Source organism: Staurois parvus, unplaced genomic scaffold (genome assembly GCF_062004578.1).
Source record: "Staurois parvus isolate SC_StPar_1 unplaced genomic scaffold, SC_StPar_1.0 ptg000903l, whole genome shotgun sequence".
Taxonomy (NCBI): Eukaryota; Metazoa; Chordata; class Amphibia; order Anura; family Ranidae; genus Staurois; species Staurois parvus.
The window spans coordinates 2,448,184-2,468,386 of NW_028318699.1; the positions used below are offsets into that span (position 1 = coordinate 2,448,184).

At 45.4% G+C, this 20,203-nt stretch overlaps 1 protein-coding gene across 2 annotated transcripts in view; it reads left to right on the forward strand.

Annotated features, from left to right (window-relative positions):
• The first annotated feature begins 1,388 nt into the window (after nucleotides 1-1,388).
• The window catches only part of EIF2AK3 (eukaryotic translation initiation factor 2 alpha kinase 3), an 82,938-nt gene continuing 64,123 nt past the window's right edge, over nucleotides 1,389-20,203 (forward strand). For both annotated transcript variants that reach the window (XM_089656414.1, XM_089656415.1), the window contains exon 1: nucleotides 1,389-1,782. In XM_089656414.1, the coding sequence (XP_089512540.1) occupies nucleotides 1,541-1,782 (242 nt within the window). In that variant the 5' untranslated portion in view covers nucleotides 1,389-1,540. The remainder of the gene's footprint in view (nucleotides 1,783-20,203) is intronic.

Below are 20,203 nucleotides of genomic sequence, written 5' to 3' on the forward strand. Positions count from 1 at the left end.
TGTACTATCAGCAGATGGATGGGGACACTGGAAGAAGGGGAGGATCAGAGAAGACAGGATCAAACAGCCTTTTTACACAATGCAGAGGATTAACCCCTTAGGTTCCACAGTGAGTATAACAAGCATGCTTTCCTGCATATACAGACTGATTGTACTGTTGTGGGTTTAGGAACACTTTAAAGTAGCGCAGTGCGGTATCGCAAACAAACGTCCTGGTCATGAAAGGGGTAAAACCGTCCGGGAAAAAAATGTAATGATCGATAATGAGCAAATGTCCCATCCCGCTGTGCTCGGCTGTCTCCTTGTCGATGTTCTGTAATGCCGGCCATAGATGGTTCGAAAATCGGCCTGAAAAAAAACGGCCAATTTTTGCACTGTTATTGGGTTAATTGGTCGGGTTTTTTGCACTTAGAGATTATCGGTCATGTTAGAAAATTCACGGCCGAGTTAAAAAAAACGGATGATTTTCCCGGCAAAGATGGACAAATCGATCGTTTTAACGATAAAAAATTTGCGCATGAGCCGTGACCGGAAAGGAATAAACGTTTGGCTGTTATAGGGGGTGAACTTTATGATTTAGTCGGCCGATTTTTGGAATCATTGGTGGTAACGTCAGCTTAACAAAGCAGTGGGCGGTGCCGTTGTCATGCTGCCTCTGAAAATGCTACTTTGCTGGCTGCCAGGTTTCCTTCTCACTGCCCTGGAGCTGTGAATTAGGAGTTCTGACTGCCTTCGGATCTCTATGCTAGCTGCCTATTGCCGGGCCATTGGCATTTCATAGGGATGACGTCACTGACAGCCTCGGCCCCTCTTTACGGCTTCCCATGACGTTACAGAAAACTCTCCAGGCCTGCAGGGGTTAAAGATGACTCGTGTTTAATTTGCACGACGATCCATGTGACCGCCCTCGGCCCCTCCCCCTCCCCGCCCCCCTGTCACGTTCATCTCAATGGCGGCGAGGTAGACACTCAAAACCAGCCACGTATGTGTTGCCGCCCTCCACCAATCCCCTACCCTCTCCCCACACAGTCCCGCCCTCTCCGTGTTGACGTTATCGCCAACCAATAGAAAGTAAACTGCTCACTCCACCCGCTAACCAATCACCTCCACTGAACTCCAGAACAAACTCTGATTGGGCGGCCCTTATCTTTGAAAGGACCATGTTAGTAAACAGAGCGCCGAGTCGGAGCGATCTGATTGGCTGTGGGGTTACCTTCAGCAGCTGGCTGAAGAAGGCCACGCATGGAGTATCCCAGAAGGCATTGCGGGTTTGCCCCATGGCACTGGACTCATTCACCAATGGAATAATTCAGGGTTTGTTGGTGGGCGGGGAAAATTCATTGTGACGGACAGGAAGAGTTCCCTATGGCCGGGGGACTTGTCACCTCCGTGCGGTGTGATTGGTCGGCAGCACTGTGAGGTGAGGGAATTCTCTGTCTGCTCCGGGGGGAGTTGTCTGTCAGAATAGAAGTGTCATGGCGGCGCTGGAGGCGGAATGAGTTGGTGAGGAGCCGCGCTGTGTGCACATGTTGGTGGGGACATGGAAGTCCGGGGCTGGGGGCGGCTCGGCCTGTCTGTTCTGGCGCTGATACTGACGAGAGTGGCGGCGGCCGGGCTTGTGGAGCAACACGGAGCTCCGGGGAGAGGAGAGGAGGAGAGCGGAGCCATCAGTACTCTGGCTCCTGGAGGGTTCGGGGCGGCCGCTGCCTTCCCAGCCGGAGATGTGACTGTGGAGGATGATGAGACCGAGCCGGAGGAGAGTCGGGAGAGCGGCAGAGCCAGGTGAGGGGCCGGGAGAGGCTCACTGAGGGAGCCCGGATGTCCGCACTTCTATCATCTCTATAGTGAGCGGTCACAGCACAGGGACACCCCCGAACCCGGGCACCCTCCAACCCGAACTCCCCCATCCATGGAACCCAAACCTGGACCACCCCAACCCGGACCTTCCTGAACTCAGACCCCATCCCTGGAATCCCCCCAAACATGGCAACCCACGAACCTGGCCCCTCCTGAACCTAGACATCCCCTGTCCCTGAAACCTGGACCCCCCACCCATCGATTCCCCCCCCCCCCAAACATGGAATCACCCGAACCCAGACACCCCCTATCCCTGGAACCCAAACCCGGACACTCCCTCATCTGTGGATCCCCCCACAAACATGGAATTCCCTGGACCCTCCCTCATCCCTAGACCCCCCCCCCAACCCATACACCTCCCATCCCTGGACCCTCCAAACATGTAAACCCCTGGACACCCCCCATCCCTGGATCCCCCCAAACATGGGAAAAAAACCCAACCTGGACACCCCCATCCCTGGAACCTAAACTCAGACCCCTCCAGTACTGGACCCTAAATCCTGATATCCCATCCCTGAGCTCCATGAGGATACCCTGCTACTATGAGACCCCCTCCCCCAGTCCTACCATGTATACAGCACAAGTGCTCCTCTATTCCTGATATTCCTGACTTGGAGGACTCTATGCAGTCTCACTTGGGGAGCCCACAGTGACACCATGAGGGCCACTCTCCGGTCACCCATATAGTGAGGGGTCACAGCACCTGAGATACTCTGTCATCTGTATCCCTGGACCCCACCACTTTTCAGTTCCTATCCATGGACTCTTCCATCCTTATGTTTTTTATCCCTGGAGACTCCTCTTCCCCAGACTTCTTTGCCTTTCAGTTCCTATCTATGGATTCCTCTATTCTTCAATTTCTATTCCTAAACTCTTTCATCCTTGCATTCTGCATCCATGGTTTCTTCCGTCCTTGCATTCTTCGTCCATGGTTTCTTCCGTCCTTGCATTCTGCGTCCATGGATTCTTCCGTCCTTGCATTCTGCGTCCATGGATTCTTCCGTCCTTGCATTCTGCGTCCATGGATTCTTCCGTCCTTGCATTCTGCGTCCATGGATTCTTCCGTCCTTGCATTCTGCGTCCATGGTTTCTTCCGTCCTTGCATTCTGCGTCCATGGTTTCTTCCGTCCTTGCATTCTGCGTCCATGGTTTCTTCCGTCCTTGCATTCTGCGTCCATGGTTTCTTCCGTCCTTGCATTCTGCGTCCATGGTTTCTTCCGTCCTTGCATTCTGCGTCCATGGTTTCTTCCGTCCTTGCATTCTGCGTCCATGGATTCTTCCGTCCTTGCATTCTGCGTCCATGGATTCTTCCGTCCTTGCATTCTGCGTCCATGGTTTCTTCCGTCCTTGCATTCTGCGTCCATGGATTCTTCCGTCCTTGCATTCTGCGTCCATGGTTTCTTCCGTCCTTGCATTCTGCGTCCATGGATTCTTCCGTCCTTGCATTCTGCGTCCATGGTTTCTTCCGTCCTTGCATTCTTCGTCCATGGTTTCTTCCGTCCTTGCATTCTGCGTCCATGGATTCTTCCGTCCTTGCATTCTGCGTCCATGGATTCTTCCGTCCTTGCATTCTGCGTCCATGGATTCTTCCGTCCTTGCATTCTGCGTCCATGGATTCTTCCGTCCTTGCATTCTGCGTCCATGGTTTCTTCCGTCCTTGCATTCTGCGTCCATGGTTTCTTCCGTCCTTGCATTCTGCGTCCATGGTTTCTTCCGTCCTTGCATTCTGCGTCCATGGTTTCTTCCGTCCTTGCATTCTGCGTCCATGGTTTCTTCCGTCCTTGCATTCTGCGTCCATGGTTTCTTCCGTCCTTGCATTCTGCGTCCATGGATTCTTCCGTCCTTGCATTCTGCGTCCATGGATTCTTCCGTCCTTGCATTCTGCGTCCATGGATTCTTCCGTCCTTGCATTCTGCGTCCATGGTTTCTTCCGTCCTTGCATTCTGCGTCCATGGATTCTTCCGTCCTTGCATTCTGCGTCCATGGTTTCTTCCGTCCTTGCATTCTGCGTCCATGGATTCTTCCGTCCTTGCATTCTGCGTCCATGGATTCTTCCGTCCTTGCATTCTGCGTCCATGGATTCTTCCGTCCTTGCATTCTGCGTCCATGGATTCTTCCGTCCTTGCATTCTGCGTCCATGGATTCTTCCGTCCTTGCATTCTGCATCCATGGATTCTTCCGTCCTTGCATTCTGCATCCATGGATTCTTCCGTCCTTGCATTCTGCATCCATGGATTCTTCCGTCCTTGCATTCTTATACCAGGGGACTCTTCCCTTCTTCAGTTTCTTTGCCCAGACTTTTCCATCCCTATCCCTGGATGCTTTCATCCTTCAGTTCCTATCCATGGACTCTTCCAGTCTTCCATTCCTATCCATTGATTCCACCATCTTTCAATTCCTATCTCTCAACGACTCCATTCTTCAGTTTCTGTTCCCAAACGTTTCCATCCTTCAAATCCTATCCATGGATTCCTCCATCTATCAGTTCTTATCCTTGGACCTGTTCATCCTTCAGTTCCTATCTCCAGACTTCTCCATCCTTCCCTTCTCATTCATAGATTCCTGCATCCCTATCCCCGGACTCTTCCTTTCTTAATCATAGATTTCTCCGTCCCTATCCCCGGACTCTTCCATTCTTCCTTATTCATAGATTCCTCCATCCCTATCCCCGGACTCTTTCATTCTTCCTTTCTTATTCATAGATTCCTATATCCCTATCCCTGGACTCTTCCATTCTTGTTATTCATGTATTCCTCCATCCCTATCCCCGGACTCTTCCATTCTTCCTTGTTCATGGATTCCGCCATCCCTATCCCCGGACTCTTCCATTCTTCCTTATTCATAGATTCCTCCATCCCTATCCCCGAACTCTTTCATTCTTCCTTTCTTATTCATAGATTCCTATATCCCTATCCCCGGACTCTTCCATTCTTGTTATTCATGTATTCCTCCATCCCTATCCCCGGACTCTTCCATTCTTCCTTATTCATGGATTCCTCCATCCCTATCCCCGGACTCTTCCGTTCTTCCTTATTCATAGATTCCTCCGCCCCTATTCCCGGACTCTTCCGTTCTTCCTTGTTCATGGATTCCGCCATCCCTATCCCCGGACACTTCCGTTCTTCCTTGTTCATGGGTTCCGCCATCCCCATCCCCGGACTCTTCCGTTCTTCCTTGTTCATGGGTTCCGCCATCCCCATTCCCGGACTCTTCCGTTCTTCCTTGTTCATGGATTCCGCCATCCCCATTCCCGGACTCTTCCGTTCTTCCTTGTTCATGGATTCCGCCATCCCTATCCCCGGACTCTTCCGTTCTTCCTTGTTCGTGGATTCTGCCATCCCTATCCCCGGACTCTTCCGTTCTTCCTTGTTCATGGGTTCCGCCATCCCCATCCCCGGACTCTTCCGTTCTTCCTTGTTCATGGGTTCCGCCATCCCCATCCCCGGACTCTTCCGTTCTTTCTTATTCATAGATTCCTCCATCCCTATCCCCGGACTCTTCCAACCTCCAGTTCCTATTCCCTTACCTCACTCTGCACACAGCAAGAATGAGCCTTTTGAGAAAATTTAATTGAATGATTCCTGGATCAGCTATTTCCCGCACAGCCGCAGCACAGACAAGGAAAATTACTTTGGCTCCAGTAGTGTCAGTTCTCAGCACAATGTTGGTGCACACTGTGAAAAAAAAGAGCACTGCATGTAGTGTTTTTTTTTTTTTGTTTTGTTTTTTTGTCTCAGCTCTTCAGGTTGCAACATACACCGCCACATGGTCACCACTCGTTACATTTCAATAAAGTTATGTGGGGGGAAAAAGGTAAACAGTGTGCTGTGGCAGGATCAATGTTTTGGCACTGTATCTTCCAGTACACACCATCCGCCTGAGCGTTCAGGACGGCATGCTAGTGTGAACGGGCCCTTAGCAGGGACATTGATATGCAGGAGTAAGAGATCTGGGAGGCATAAAAGTTGTTTGTACTTTCCAGAGAACATCTGTGTTTAGAAAAGTTAAACGTAGGCGTGCCGGTGTGAATGAGGCCTAAGAACAACACCTATAGTGGTCACAGCACTTGGGCTTTTCAAACATTATTACCCTGGAGTCCCCAGTTCTGTCATCGTTCCCCTGAGGGCTCCAGCAGTACAAATCCACCACTCCTTTCATCCATATACTGCGGGGGCACAGCACATGAGCTTCTCTATCTCTGACGTTACAGCACATGAGCTTCTCTATCTCTGACGTTACAGCTCTAGATTCTTCTGTGCTGCCAATCTCACCTATGGAGCCCACACTTATCATCAATGCCACCATCCTGTCACCCATGTAGTGGGGGATCACATGAACTGCCTTAGCTCTGCCATTCTTACCCTGACGTTTCTGTGGTTACAGTAGTACCATGAGAAACAACAGCAGAGAAAAATTCCCAGCTCACTTACCAGCCAGCCTGCAACAAACTGAATTGTCCTGTCTTTAACAGTTCACATTACCACTTGCCTACAGGGTACTTTTACCCCCTTCCTGCCCAGCCCAATTTTCAGCTTTCAGTGCTCTGAGTTTGCATGACAATTGTGCGGTCATGCAACACTGCACCCAAACTAAATTTTTCATTTTTTGAAACAAATAAGCTTTCTTTTGGTGGTATTTATTCACCACTGGGGGTTTATTTTTTTGCTAAACAAACTAAAAGACCAAACATTTTGGAAAAAAAAAGTTTTTCTTAGTTTCAGTTATAAAGTTTTGTAAATAAGTAATTTTTCTCCTTCACTGATAGGCTGCACTGATTGACAGCACAGATGGGGCTACGCTGATCACCAGGACACTCATGATCAGTGTAGATGTCCCTGTGCGAAATGCCACTTACCGGCTCTCCTCACGTGCTGTCAGCGTGAGGAGAGAACTGCTGATAAACGGCTTTTCCTATTTACCCGGTGATCAGCTGTGATTGGTCACATGGTAAAAGCGGCTGTGATTGGCCCGTTCCTTAGTCATCTGATCAGTTGTGTCTGAAGGACAAAGCGATCACAGATCGAGCACAGTGCACGCCCAAGGGGGTCTGCGGGGGCTGCGGTTGTGGGAGGACATCCATGGACGCCCTCCCAGAACTAACCGTCCGTGCTGTAGCCATCTTTTAGCTATAGCACGGTCGGGAACTGGTTAAAAACGGTTTAGTTTGCACACGTTTGCAAAAACATGCATAAGCTGCAGGGCCATTTCACTTGTACTGCAGTCTTAACTCTATACATTTTGAGAGCCTCCAAAGTTGGAACACATACAGTCATGGCCGAAATTGTTGGCACCCTTGATATTTTTCCTGAAAATCAAGTATTTCACACAAAAAAGGTATTGCATTAACACATGTTTTGCTATACACATGTTTATTCCCTTTGTATGTATTGGAACAAATATAAAACAGAGGCAGAAAAGCAAATATGACATAATGTCACACAAAACCCCAAAAATGGGCTGGACAAAAGTATTGGCACCCTTAACTTAATATTTGGTTGCACACCCTTTGGAAAACATAACTGAAATCAGTCGCTTCCTATAACCATCAATAAGCTTCTGACACCTCTCACCCGGAATTTTGGACCACTCTTCCTTTGCAAACAGCTCCAGGTCTCTCTTATTGGAAGGACACCTTTTCCCAACAGCAATTTTAAGATCTCTCCACAGGTGTTCAATGGGATTTAGATCTGGGCTCATTGCTGGCCACTTCAGAACTCTCCAGCGCTTCTTTGCCATCCATTTCTGAGTGCTTTTTGACGTATGTTTGGGGTCATTGTCCTGCTGGAAGACCCAGGATCTTGGACGCAAACCCAGCTTTCTGACACTGGGCCCTACAGTGCGACCCAAAATCCTTTGGTAATCCTCAGATTTCATGATGCCTTGCACACAGTCAAGGCACCCAGTGCCAGAGGCAGCAAAACAACCCCAAAACATCATTGAACCTCCACCATATTTTACCGTAGGTACTGTGTTTTGTTCTTTGTAGGCCTCATTCCGTTTTCGGTAAACAGTAGAATGATGTGCTTTACCGAAAAGCTCTATCTTGGTCTCATCTGTCCACAAGACGTTTTCCCAGAAGGCTTTTGGCTTACTCAAGTACATTTTGGCAAACTGTAGTCTTGCTTTTTTATGTCTCTGTGTCAGCAGTGGGGTCCTCCTGGGTCTCCTGCCATAGCGTTTCATTTCATTTAAATGTCGACGGATAGTTCGCGCTGACACTGATGCTCCCTGAGCCTGCAGGACAGCTTGAATGTCTTTGGAACATGTTTGGGGCTGCTTATCCACCATCCGGACTATTCTGCGTTGCAATCTTTCATCAATTTTCCTCATCCGTCCACGACCAGGGAGATTAGCTACAGTGCCATGGGTTGCAAACTTCTTGATAATGTTGCGCACTGTGGACAAAGGCAAATCTAGTTCTCTGGAGATGGACTTGTAACCTTGAGATTGTTGATATTTTGCCACAATTTTGGTTCTCAGGTCCTCAGACAGTTCTCGTCTCCTCTTTCTGTTGTCCATGCTTAGTGTGGCACAGACAGACACACAATGCAAAGGTTAAGTGAACGTCTCTCCTTTTTATCTGCTTTCAGGTGTGATTTCTATATTGCCCACACCTGTTACTTGCCCCAGGTGAGTTTACAGGAGCATCACATGCTTGTAACATTCTTATTTATCCGCAGTTGTGAAAGGGTGCCAATACTTTTGTCCAGCCCATTTTTGGAGGTTTGTGTGACATTATGTCGAATTTGCTTTCTTTCCTCCCTTTTTTTGTTTTGTCCCAATACACACAAAGGGAATAAACATGTGTATAGCAAAACATGTGTTAATGCAATACGTTTCGTGAGAAATACATGATTTCCTGGAGAAATATCAAGGGTGCCAACAATTTCGGCCATGACTGTATATAATAATGGATAGATCGAGGGCAGGTATGCCTGAAGGGAGCCCACTCCTCTACAAAGGCATAAGGGCGCACTGGACACCCAGCTATACAACAATGGAAGCAATGGTGTCCAATTCATCTCTGTACCAATTAACCAACAGTACAAACAAATGGTACCACCCAAAAGTACAGTATAACTGGTCTTTGCCGCAAACAGGACATGAAAGGGCAAAACCTCTCAACCCCTGGTTTTAACATGAACTGTTAGACAGGACAATTTGGGTTGATGTTAACTGGCTGGGAATTTTTCTTGTTTGACATGCGTTGCCCTTACATGTTCTTCTTGCGGCAAAGGCTAGTTATAGGTTGGGGTAGTTGTCGTTTGTTTGTACTGGTACCATGAGAACCACATTGCTGTCATGTATATGGCAGGAGGGGTCACATCACATGGGCTTCTCTAACATTCCAGTCCAAGAGTCCTCTATCCTTCTACTTTCACCTATAGAGCATACGCTTACCATAAGAGCCACCCTCCTGTTCCTTATGTGAAAGGTCACAGCACTGAGGCTTCTTTGACATTACTACCTATGAGTGCCAAGCTCTTTATTCCTTCTCTGGGAGTTACACTGGTAATGTAAGACTAGTTTCATACTAAAACGCCTCAAAAACGCATAGGCATTTATAACGTGTTTTTGCTGTGTTTTTTAAAGGACATGTGACTTAAACCTGAACCAAAACCGCTTGTCAGAGGTGTTTTTCAGGCATTTTCCATTTATTTCAATGGCAAGAGGCGTTTTTTGTGTGTGTGTTTTTTTTTTTTTTTTTTTTTTTTTTTTTTTTTAACTCCCCAAACATGCCCCAAAGATGCTACACCGCACCACAAGTGCAACGTCTCCGTATGAAAACATACATAGATTTGTATTCACATACATAAGGAAGCAGTTTTCTTGAGCTTTTCAGGCGCTTTTTGTAATGCAAAAACGCTTGAAAAACTCCTCAGTGTGAAAGCAGCCTTAAAATCATGTGTCTGTTATTATTATAGTGAGGAGTCACAGCACATGAGTTTATGTAGTTCTGATATTCCTACCCAAGAATCCTGCATGCTGCCGCATTCACCCAGGGTGCTCACTGGTACCATGAGATCCACAGTCCTGTCACCCATATAGTGAGGGGTCACATCATAATAGCCACTTTGTTTGCTAGTCCTGTCCAGGGTGGGCTGCACCATTCTCATGATACTCTCCTGCATTGTTGTCCCACACTGCGGTCCTTTCCCCGAATGCCACGCTTAGTACTAAGAAGTTTCAGGACTGCACTCACTGCCTCTATGAGCAGCTAAGTGTGAGTCTCTGCTCCTGATACGTTCCTGTTGTCAATGGTTACAGTGCTAGGAAAGCTAGAAGTTAGTTTATTCTTCTTTCTACCATGTATGGTCCACTGGTCTGATAAACTTATTGCAAGTGGCTCCACTTTCGACATTCATGTCCTTGCAATGCCAAGTATACGTCTGCTGTTGTTGGTGTGAAGTACCCAGCACATCTAACATTTCCACTCTGATGGGCATAAGGGGGGCTCCTGCCTGTTCCATTCTTACTTGGAGAGTCCCACATACTTCTGCTACATCATGATTTCCCCCCCCCCCCCCCCCATGCACACAAGACAATTTTTAAGCCACTTTTAGGGGGCACCTGGCGGTTTGTTTGTTTTTTGGGAGTTTTTTTGCAGCTTCCAAACACCCCTGCATATTATCCTGTGTCCATGCCCACAAAACTTTAGAAGCTTTTAGTGGCAGGAGCTGTGAACAAAAAAACCACAAACCCTGCTAGTGCTTCCAGTAGCAGCAGCATTTTGGCAGAAAAAAAAAAACTGACGCATGTAAATTCACCTAAATGCATGTTAATAACACGTTTAACGCTTGAGCTTTAATTTATTCTGGTCATTAAAATTAATTATCATTCTGGCTAATGAAATTAATTCATGCCCAAGTGATTGACGCCTGTAAACGTGCCTAAACACTGGTAAAAGCGTTAGACACAGGCACCTTTTTCTGCCAAAAGGAGGAGCGTTTTTATAACGTTTTGTGTGCATGAGGCCTTACCTTTTATGCATGAACGTAAAAAATCTTCTGTGTAAAGCTCAGCCCCATCTTAATCTAGCGATGTGCATGAGAGCAGCGGCTCTTCCAGGAATTTCCCTTTCCTCCTCACTGGCTGGGACAGCAGCGGCAGCCATTGGCTCCTGCTACTGTCAATCACAGCCATTAGGCCAATGAGGAGAGGGCTGGATGAGCCACGCTCTGTGTGTGAATGGACATGCAGAGCAGCAGATTGGGAGCAAGCCTGCTTGGGTGCCCCCATAGCAAGCTGCTTGCTAAGGGGACACTTCAGCAGGGGGGAGGGTCAGGAGTGCTGGAGGGGGACCTGAAAAGAGGAGGTTCGGGGCTGCTCTGTGCATTCTATTGCACAGAGCAGGAAAGTATGACTTGTCATTATTTTAAAAATAAAAATGTATTTTATTATTGCTTTAAACAGAAGCCAAGATCAGAGTTTAGGAGCCAGCAGGTAGGGTCTTTACCGCAGAAGAGACAATAAAAGAAACCTACTTGCCAGCTTGTAGTAATGTACACAGATTGTGCAGGCGGACGTCATCCTGTGCCCGCCAATGGAGACGAGCACCCAGAAGAAGCCAAATAGAAGATACCTGTGCCAGTGAGCTGCACTTTTCTGCACTGCAAATGCATAAAAATGCAGCACAGTGCACATAAAAGCCCACAGAAGAAGAGGTGGAAGTGACAAAGGAAATACAAGTTTAGGAAACATGCACCACAGATGCATGTAAGAAAAAAAAAAAAAAGTGTGACAAATACCTGTCACTGCACATGCAAACCACGTGCAGTAAATGCAGTTTCTGGTGTGAATGGGACCTTACCATTTATTTTATATTTTTTTTCAATCTCTGTTCAACTGATCTCCTGCAGCCGTGAGGCAGCCACTTCATGTCAATATGTACTCCATCAATGGCAGCATGGTGTGGTGTTTTTTTGTTTTTTTTTTTGGTGCCAATTGTGGACCATGCTTGTGTAAATGTCTTGGAATTGCTTCTTGTAGTTTTTGAGTAAGAAGCCTTTGTAACAGGGTGTCAACGCAGAAGAGCGATTGGAAGACAGGGACACCGAGTTGTCATCCCACAGCAGGAAGAGTGAGGTTATCTGTGATTGGAGTTACATAAACAGTACATTACCATTACACTAATACATGAAACCGTTCTCTAGTATGAAGACTTTACAGATTTTGGTTGGAATATCTTTGAAACAGTTTGTGTTTAAAGAGGATACTCCTTGAGTAAACAGAAGTGAGTGTATTACGGAAGCATGTGTGATGTGACTCCTGATTTATAAAGGTGGCAGGTATTCTTTACTATGTTGTTTTCTCCTGTTGAGGCCATTAAATGAGGTTTGCTTATGTTGTTTTGATGTCTAGAAGAATATCTGTGTCAGGTGAATATCCAGATTGTGCCGGTCAGTTTCCCTGTTCTCTTGATTCTGGATTTTGTATGTGATCTTCCCAGCTATTTCTGTCAGTACTCCTACCTCTGGGAGCAATTACAGCGAGTGTCAGTGAGGAAGCCCCAGATGGGAATTATCCAGTGTTTGCAGGTTCTCCTTTTTCTGGTACTTTTGTTTCAGTGGCTTGGTTAAAACACAGAATCCCACGTATAATCATTTGTTTAGGTGGATCCTTTCATCCCAGGTTTAGTGTGCCATCCAGAGTTTAGATGTATGTTGAGAGTGCTTACGGCCATTTATTTCATTTGCCATTTTCCCTTCTATGGTGGCACACTTGATGTTATCAGTCAGACAAAAGCTGTGAATGTTTAATGCCAAATTGATATGGTAGCTAAACCCCAAGAACAGAAATCTTAATATATGGCTGCTTTTAAGGCTTTACATGGGGTTAAGAATGCTTATGTGGCATTCTTAACCCCCAAAAACATATAGGGGGAGAGTTAATAAAAACCAAAACACCCAGAATCTGGTGCAGCTGTGCATGGTAACCAATCATCTTCTAACTTCAGCCTGTTAAGTTTTGACAATAAAACCTGGAAACAGATCGGTTACTATGCACAACTACACCAATTGGCATCCAGGTTTTATTGTCAAAGCTTCATTGAACAAGGTGAAGTTCGAAGGTTACATTGCACAACTGCACCAGATTCTGGGTGCTCCAGTTTTATCCTAGGTTCACATCTGTGCTGGTGGTGCCGCTGCGGATCTGCACGAAAATCCGTGTAGCTGCACCACCTGCACAGAGAAATGCGGACCCGCGGGCGGGTGCTATTAGTTCTAGTGGCATGCCGCCCGCACTGGAAAACGCAACCGTACTGGGAACTGAGGTGCCCGTGAGGGCTCCGTTTTTCCAAAGAAGTGCAGGGAATTGTTCCCTGCTTTGCAGAGGAGCCGTGCAAAACACGGCTGCATATATGTGAACCGGGGGTCAGTAAATCTCCATAGTGTAAATAACATTTAGTGCATCTAGTGCCCACCTAAAAGCAGGGTGGATTTGATTTAAATCACTAGTGAAAAGGCTGCATTCAAATCATAATTTTTAAAGAGCAGCTGTCATCTCTGTCCCGCAGTAGCTCCTCCTCTGACCCGCTGTTGACTCACCGACAGTCACATTCACTTTAATTGTACGGCTGGTAATGCGGCAGGGACACAACAAGGTGAGGGATGTGGCGGCAGCAGGTGAGTGGATGCCCGCTAATAGGCGCTGCCATGATGGACCTAAAATGACAGGTGCTCTTTAAATATAAGGAATCCGACTTATTCTTGCTGGTCGTTAGAATCTTTAATATTTGCAAACCAAATGAAGGTTTCCTTTTTAGTATAATAAGCTGTCGGGTTAGTAAAACAGCGATATCAGAACCGATTTTAGGTCAACATGTTCATCACACATAGTTGGAGAACGACTCCAATTCTTTTTTTCATGTTTTTTCTCCTGTTACTGTGACATTGTGTGAATGCATCAATGCAGTGCATGTTATCTCAGCTTGGATTCATTGAATGAGTTTACCAGAATGTAAATATTGCAGAACATACAGCCTCATGCTACATAACGAAGCTCCATTTCATGCTGAAAAAACTAAATTATGAATGTAAATAGAAAACTATCTTTATTTCAGGTACTTATATAGCGCCATCAATTTACACAGCGCTTTACATATATATATTGTACATTCCCATCAGTCCCTAACCCTCAAGGGGTGTACAATCTAAGGTCCCTAACTCACATTCATACATACACATACTAGGGACAATTTTGACAGGAGCCAATTAACCTACCAGCATGTCTTTGGAGTGTTGGAGGAAACCAGAGTACCGAGAGGAAACCCACGCAGGCTCAGGGAGAACATGCAAACTCCAGACAGGTGGTGTGTTTTAAGATAGATTTTTACTCCAAAAGCATTTTATAAAAAAGGTTATTTTATAAAAATCTAAAAAATTTGATTTAAAAAAAAAAAAAAAAAAAAATATGCATAAAAGTCTCTGTGTCCATTTACCACTTAATATTCCCACCATATTAGAATAGTCCCCATGTGTTTAAAACATATAAAAATGACTGTGCGCCTTGTGCCACAAACTTTACAGCGTATATTCACTCAAAACCTCTTCCACCAACTGTGCTCCTCAGGACAAATCGTGCTCTTACCTTAGAACCATGAAGTACATATTTTATTTTTATTTCAGGTACTTATATAGCACCATCAATTTACACAGCGCTTTACATACATATATTGTACATTCACATCAGTCCCCTAACCCTCAAGGGGCGTACAATCTAAAGTCCCTAACTCACATTCATATATATACATACTGGGGCCAATTTAGACAGGAGCCAATTCACCTACCAGCATGTCTTTGGAGTGTGGGAGGAAACCGGAGTACCTGGAGGAAACCCACGCAGTCACAGGGAGAACATGCAAACTCCAGGCAGGTGGTGCCGTGGTTGGGATTCGAACAAGGACCCTAGTGCTGCCAGGCGGAAGTGCTAACCATTTAGCCACTGTCAGTCAATCTGCAAAAAAGTGGTAAAAGGGCCCAACAATCAATATCCTCATTCACACAGGCGTATCTAGACGCACACCCATGTGAAGGACCATCTTTGCCTGCATGGGATGCGCAGGTTTTCTATGCATCTGCATGGAGGCAGTCCCAGTCATGTCTGTTGGGATGCAGCGATTGCACAGACACAATGGGGTTTATTTACTAAAGCTGGAGAGTCCAAAATCAGACTCCCTTCTGCATAGAAACCAATCAGCTTCTAACCTCAGCTTGTTCAATGAAGCTTTGGCAATGAAACCTGGAAGCTGATTGGTTTCTATGCAGAAGGGAGTATGATTTTGGACTCTCCAGCTTTAGTAAATAAACCCCAATATGTTTTTGAGGAGTTGCACCTCCACCCGCATGGCTGTCAAACTGGGATATAAAAAAGGTACACTCGTGTGAATGAGGCCTAATTTGTAATTTATTAACAATTAGTAACTTTTGCATTTCATTTTGGAACCTGCTGCTGTGTTTTGAAAACGGCAATAAAACGGTTTCTAGATGAAAAGTGACCTGTAGAGAATGTCCCAGATTTGATCTCCTCCTGTGATGTGGCTTATTTATGTGTTCTGCCCTGACATGGCTGATGACCTAGGAGAGGCCGCCATGCACAATGCTCACCTCCTCTGCTGATAGGGAAAGTTTTCAGACTGATTGCTTTTGGAACTATATCCTTTCTATAGCCTTTCAAACTATAGTGTGCTGATTCACTGTACATTGTGTATACTGCAGTCTGGGAAGATTTTGTTAGTATATTTGTTGCTCGGCATGCTGTGGGAACGATCATAAGCCGCTAGGAAATATAACGTGATAAGTGTTATTGATGTCCTAGACCTAGAGGAAGGAAAAGGGAGATGGAGAGTGGTCACCGGTGCAGTTCTCAGAGTGGGCTGTCCTAACGTCACACTAGTTTGATGAAACGGTTTGTATATTTTGGAGGTCAATGACATGAGTAGGATGAGCCTTCATACAGGGAAATGGCAGCATGCAGGTAGGACCTCTACACTGACATTCAACATCTGCAGTTGAGCATCCTGTTGTGTAACTTCTGATGGACATGTTTCTTATTTCCAGGTTTCTTTTTGGACCCTTCCTGTTTCAGGTTTCTTATAGATTTCACCAGTATTATTGAAAGCATTAAATATTTATGTTTTGCAAGATTTAGTGCTTACATTTTGCATTATTTTTGGCTTGTTTTTAATTATTTTTTGCAGGCTAACACTGCACCAGAAGGCACACAGCAATCATGTGAAACTATGAAAACATTCTAGTGTGCTTTCATTCACGAAACAATCGCACTCGGATGAAATGTTACAATTTACTTACATTCCTGAGCTCCGGAGAACGTTTTCTCACTGATACAATGTATACTTTTCACTTTCTGGCCAGTGCAGATTTCCTCTAATTGTTGTTTTGTACATTTCTAAAATACCGCCAGCAAACACCAGGTGATAAATAACCAATGTGTGTGTTTTTTAGTCAATTGACTTTAAAGCGGAATTCCTCTCACTCTGTATAAAAAAGTTAGCAGCTGCAAAAACTGTAGCTGCTGACTTTTGAAAAAACAGCCACTCACCTGTCGCACGATCCCGCGTTGCCTCCGCCGCAGCCCGTTTCACCGGCCTTCCTGCACTCCAGGCATCGGCATCTTCAGTGTGGGCACCCGGCAGTGACAACTTGCGCCTTCACAGCCAGGAGCCCACTGCGCATGCGCGAGTAGCTCTGCGCTTCCTAAATGGCCCCGAATGCAAGTGTATAATCCAAATGCACACGTTCCTGCGTTAAAAATGGCTGTACATGTGGGTGCTGCAGTGACAGTCGGCTGGAACCGAACAAAATCAGCAAGGAAAAAAATGTCACCAGCACACCGAGGATCACCAATATGGGTCCAAAGGTTTTAATAAACCATCACATAGTTACAACAAGGCAATGTTTCGGAGTCTCGCAGGACCCCTTCATCTGGCATGTGACAAATTGTGATAGAAACTGGAGAACTATTTAAGAAAACCATTCACCAATCAGAGTGAAGTGAAATGAGCTTGGCCCCACCCCATGATGTCATGTTCCCTCCAAAAATGTATTCAAATCAATGTAAACAGAAACAATACAAACTGCAAAAATAAATTAAACAATAATCAGATGTACATAAACTGCATTCCCGGGGATATCAACATTGTGGTCACATGTATATCATGGTACTCCCCGGATTGTAAAAAGTGTCAGCTGAAAGCAGCGCTGGGTTCTGGAAACAACGACCAGCAGCATATATGTCCCTGACAGAAGATAAAGACTGTTACCTAGAAATATGGGAGGGTTGTCTCCGATTGCCAAGTGAGCTGCAATGGGGACACACCTGCAGTGGTCCTATTAGTGCAGCGGCGACAGTTTCATAGCGACGCATGTCACCTGCATGCACCATGAGAGTTTACTACTCATGCATGCGCTCAAAGACATTCCTGCACCGGTTGCCATCATCATGGAAACCCATGATGTCGGCGCCGGGAAGGACAAGGCGGAGGCAAGTCGCCGGCATCATAGAAACATATGGCGCCGACGCCACACAAACCAGTGGGTGGGCGGGGTTGCAGAGATGAGCTGTGAAGAAAAAAGAACACAAAAAAAACAGATTGAGGGCTAGTTCACCTTTGGACCCATATTGATGATCCTCGGTGTGCTGGTGACATTTTTTCCTTCCTAAATGGCCCCGTCTTCTTCTAGGACCTGTCGTGTCCCAGAAGACTTCCAACGCTCCCCAAAGGTGCCAGTCCATAATGGGGAGCGGGGACCAATCTTTAAAGTGGAACTCTGCTTTAATGATGGATCTCATGTTTTGTTGCAGTATTCATTTCACTATTTTAATGTCCGGCATTTACCTCACATTCCATATTTTACATTGAATTGACTTTTTGTTTTTTAATCTCATGTGATATTTCCGAAAATTGAGTCACATGACCTTTATATCACCTACGGTAACCTTTAGTGAATTGCCACCTTCAGCAGATATCCACGTTTTTAGTAACACATTTAGCTTCCTTTTCTCAACGTGCTGACATAAAACAGCCCATGCAGATCAGTCTTTGCTCCTATAAGCGTGTAGGATCTTCTGTTCCTATCACACACTTAACTGACCATACATTAATGGAATCTCATTAGAAATGTTTGGTTTTAAGAAGAATTTTCTAATAGTGGAGTGAAATTGACATTCGTTAACAACCACAGTGATGAGAAAATTTCTTGCATGAATGAGTTTCTAACCTAAGTTAGAAATGGTGAGGATCATCTCTGTATTGCCCAGTGTTGGAGCACGTTCTCGTCTGTGCATATCCATCACTTTTCTCTCAGATTCAGAGTCATCCTGCGTGATTTGAGCCCTTTTATTTTGAATCAAACTGGATCACATCAAAAGTAGTGCATGCACTACTTTAAAAAACACACCGCAACTTGATTGCATGGTACTTCTGTATTTACGTATTGATTTGCGAGGTGTGTTTGGGGTGTCATTAACATTGATACCCGCTTCAGATTGCAACTGCAGATGTGTGTTTCCTACAACTCGTTCAAAGCACATGGAAATGCGGGTTTCTCACACCCGCATACTGCTGTGAATGGGCTAAAGAAACCATCTTGCAGTGCTTCTTTGCCCCCCACAGTCTCAATTATTTTGATTAGATTTGATCATATATTGGACATTTTAGTTGACTTAAAGTGGTAGTTAAGTCTTTAACTTCCAGGGAGAATTTTTCTTTTTTTTTTTAATGATATAATGTACTATTCTGCATCGGATACCAGTACATTATAAAAGACTTGCCTACAAAATGGATCCCTCCAGCGGTGAGCTGTCACCGCTAACAGGGATTCCATCTTCACCCAGTTTTCCTTATGGGCTCTGGTCATTTGAATGGCCAAGCCGTGGTGACATCATTCCTATGCATGCATGTGGGAGTCATGGTCACGGTACGCATGTGCTAGTGATGTCACTGACTGCTAAAGATGTAAAGCTTACTGTACCTACAGGTGTAAGATTTATTGTAAGAATTACCTGTAGGTACAACTGACAAAGTGGTGTTTTATTACTGTTTTAAAAAAAAATTGTGTTGTGGGTAGGATTTCACACGCGTGTATGGGAAATAAGAAGTAACACCAATGATGATAGAAGTGAGATAACTGTGTTGCCTGCAGCTGTGAGATGAGAATTGTGTAACTTCAGTGGAAAGGCAGTGCTATCTAGAGGCAATATATGATTCATAGAGGGTGGAATGCGGAGCTCGGTAATATATATGGTTCTTTTTAAATATATGCAAGCACAGCTGGTATGTGTGTGCATGGGGATTTCCAGGATCGCTGAAGTCTCCTTGGTGATGACTGATGCTCTGAGGCTGTGTGCTGAAGGGAAGAGAACTGAAGGCTTGGAGGTAATAGTGTGAATCTATGAATACGTTGAGTTAGTATCCTGGGATGAGTAGTTCCTCTGGGAGCTGAAGTCCTTGGGCTGTCCACAACTTCAATAAAGGGCACGTGATGCCAAGAAGAGAGCCCTTCAGATCAGTCTGAAACACCTTTTGTGGTTGGCATTAGAAATAACCCATTAATGGTGAATTTATAGCAGGTAAAACATGCATTAAAACACACAATAATGCATGTTCTACCTACATTCACATTCATGTGTATGCCTTGTAAGCGCACATGCTGTATATTTGCATTGCCTTTCGTTGTGAATAAAACCGCAGAGCACCACAGCATGTATACAGGTGAAACTCGAAAAATTAGAATATTGTGCAAAAGTTCATTTATTTCAGTAATGCAACTTAAAAGGTGAAACTAATATATGAGATAGACTCATTACATGCAAAGCAAGATAGTTCAAGCCGTGATTTGTCATAAGTGTGATGATTATGGCTTACAGCTCATGAAAACCCCAAATCCACAATCTCAGAAAATTAGAATATTACATGCAATCAATAAAACAAGGATTGTACATAGAACAATATCGGACCTCTGAAAAGTATAAGCATGCATATGTACTCAGTACTTGGTTTGGGCCCCTTTTGCAGCAATTACTGCCTCAATGCGGCGTGGCATGGAAGCTATCAGCCTGTGGCACTGCTGAGGTGTTATGGAAGACCAGGATGCTTCAATAGCAGCCTTCAGCTCTTCTGCATTGTTCGGTCTCATGTCTCTCATCTTTCTCTTGGCAATGGGCTTCAGGTTCATGTCAGGCGAGTTTGCTGGCCAATCAAGCACAGTAATCCCACGGTCATTGAACCAGGTTTTGGTGCTTTTGGCGGTGTGGGCAGGTGCCAAGTCCTGCTGGAAAATGAAGTCAGCATCCCCATAAAGCTCGTCTGGGGAAGGAAGCATGA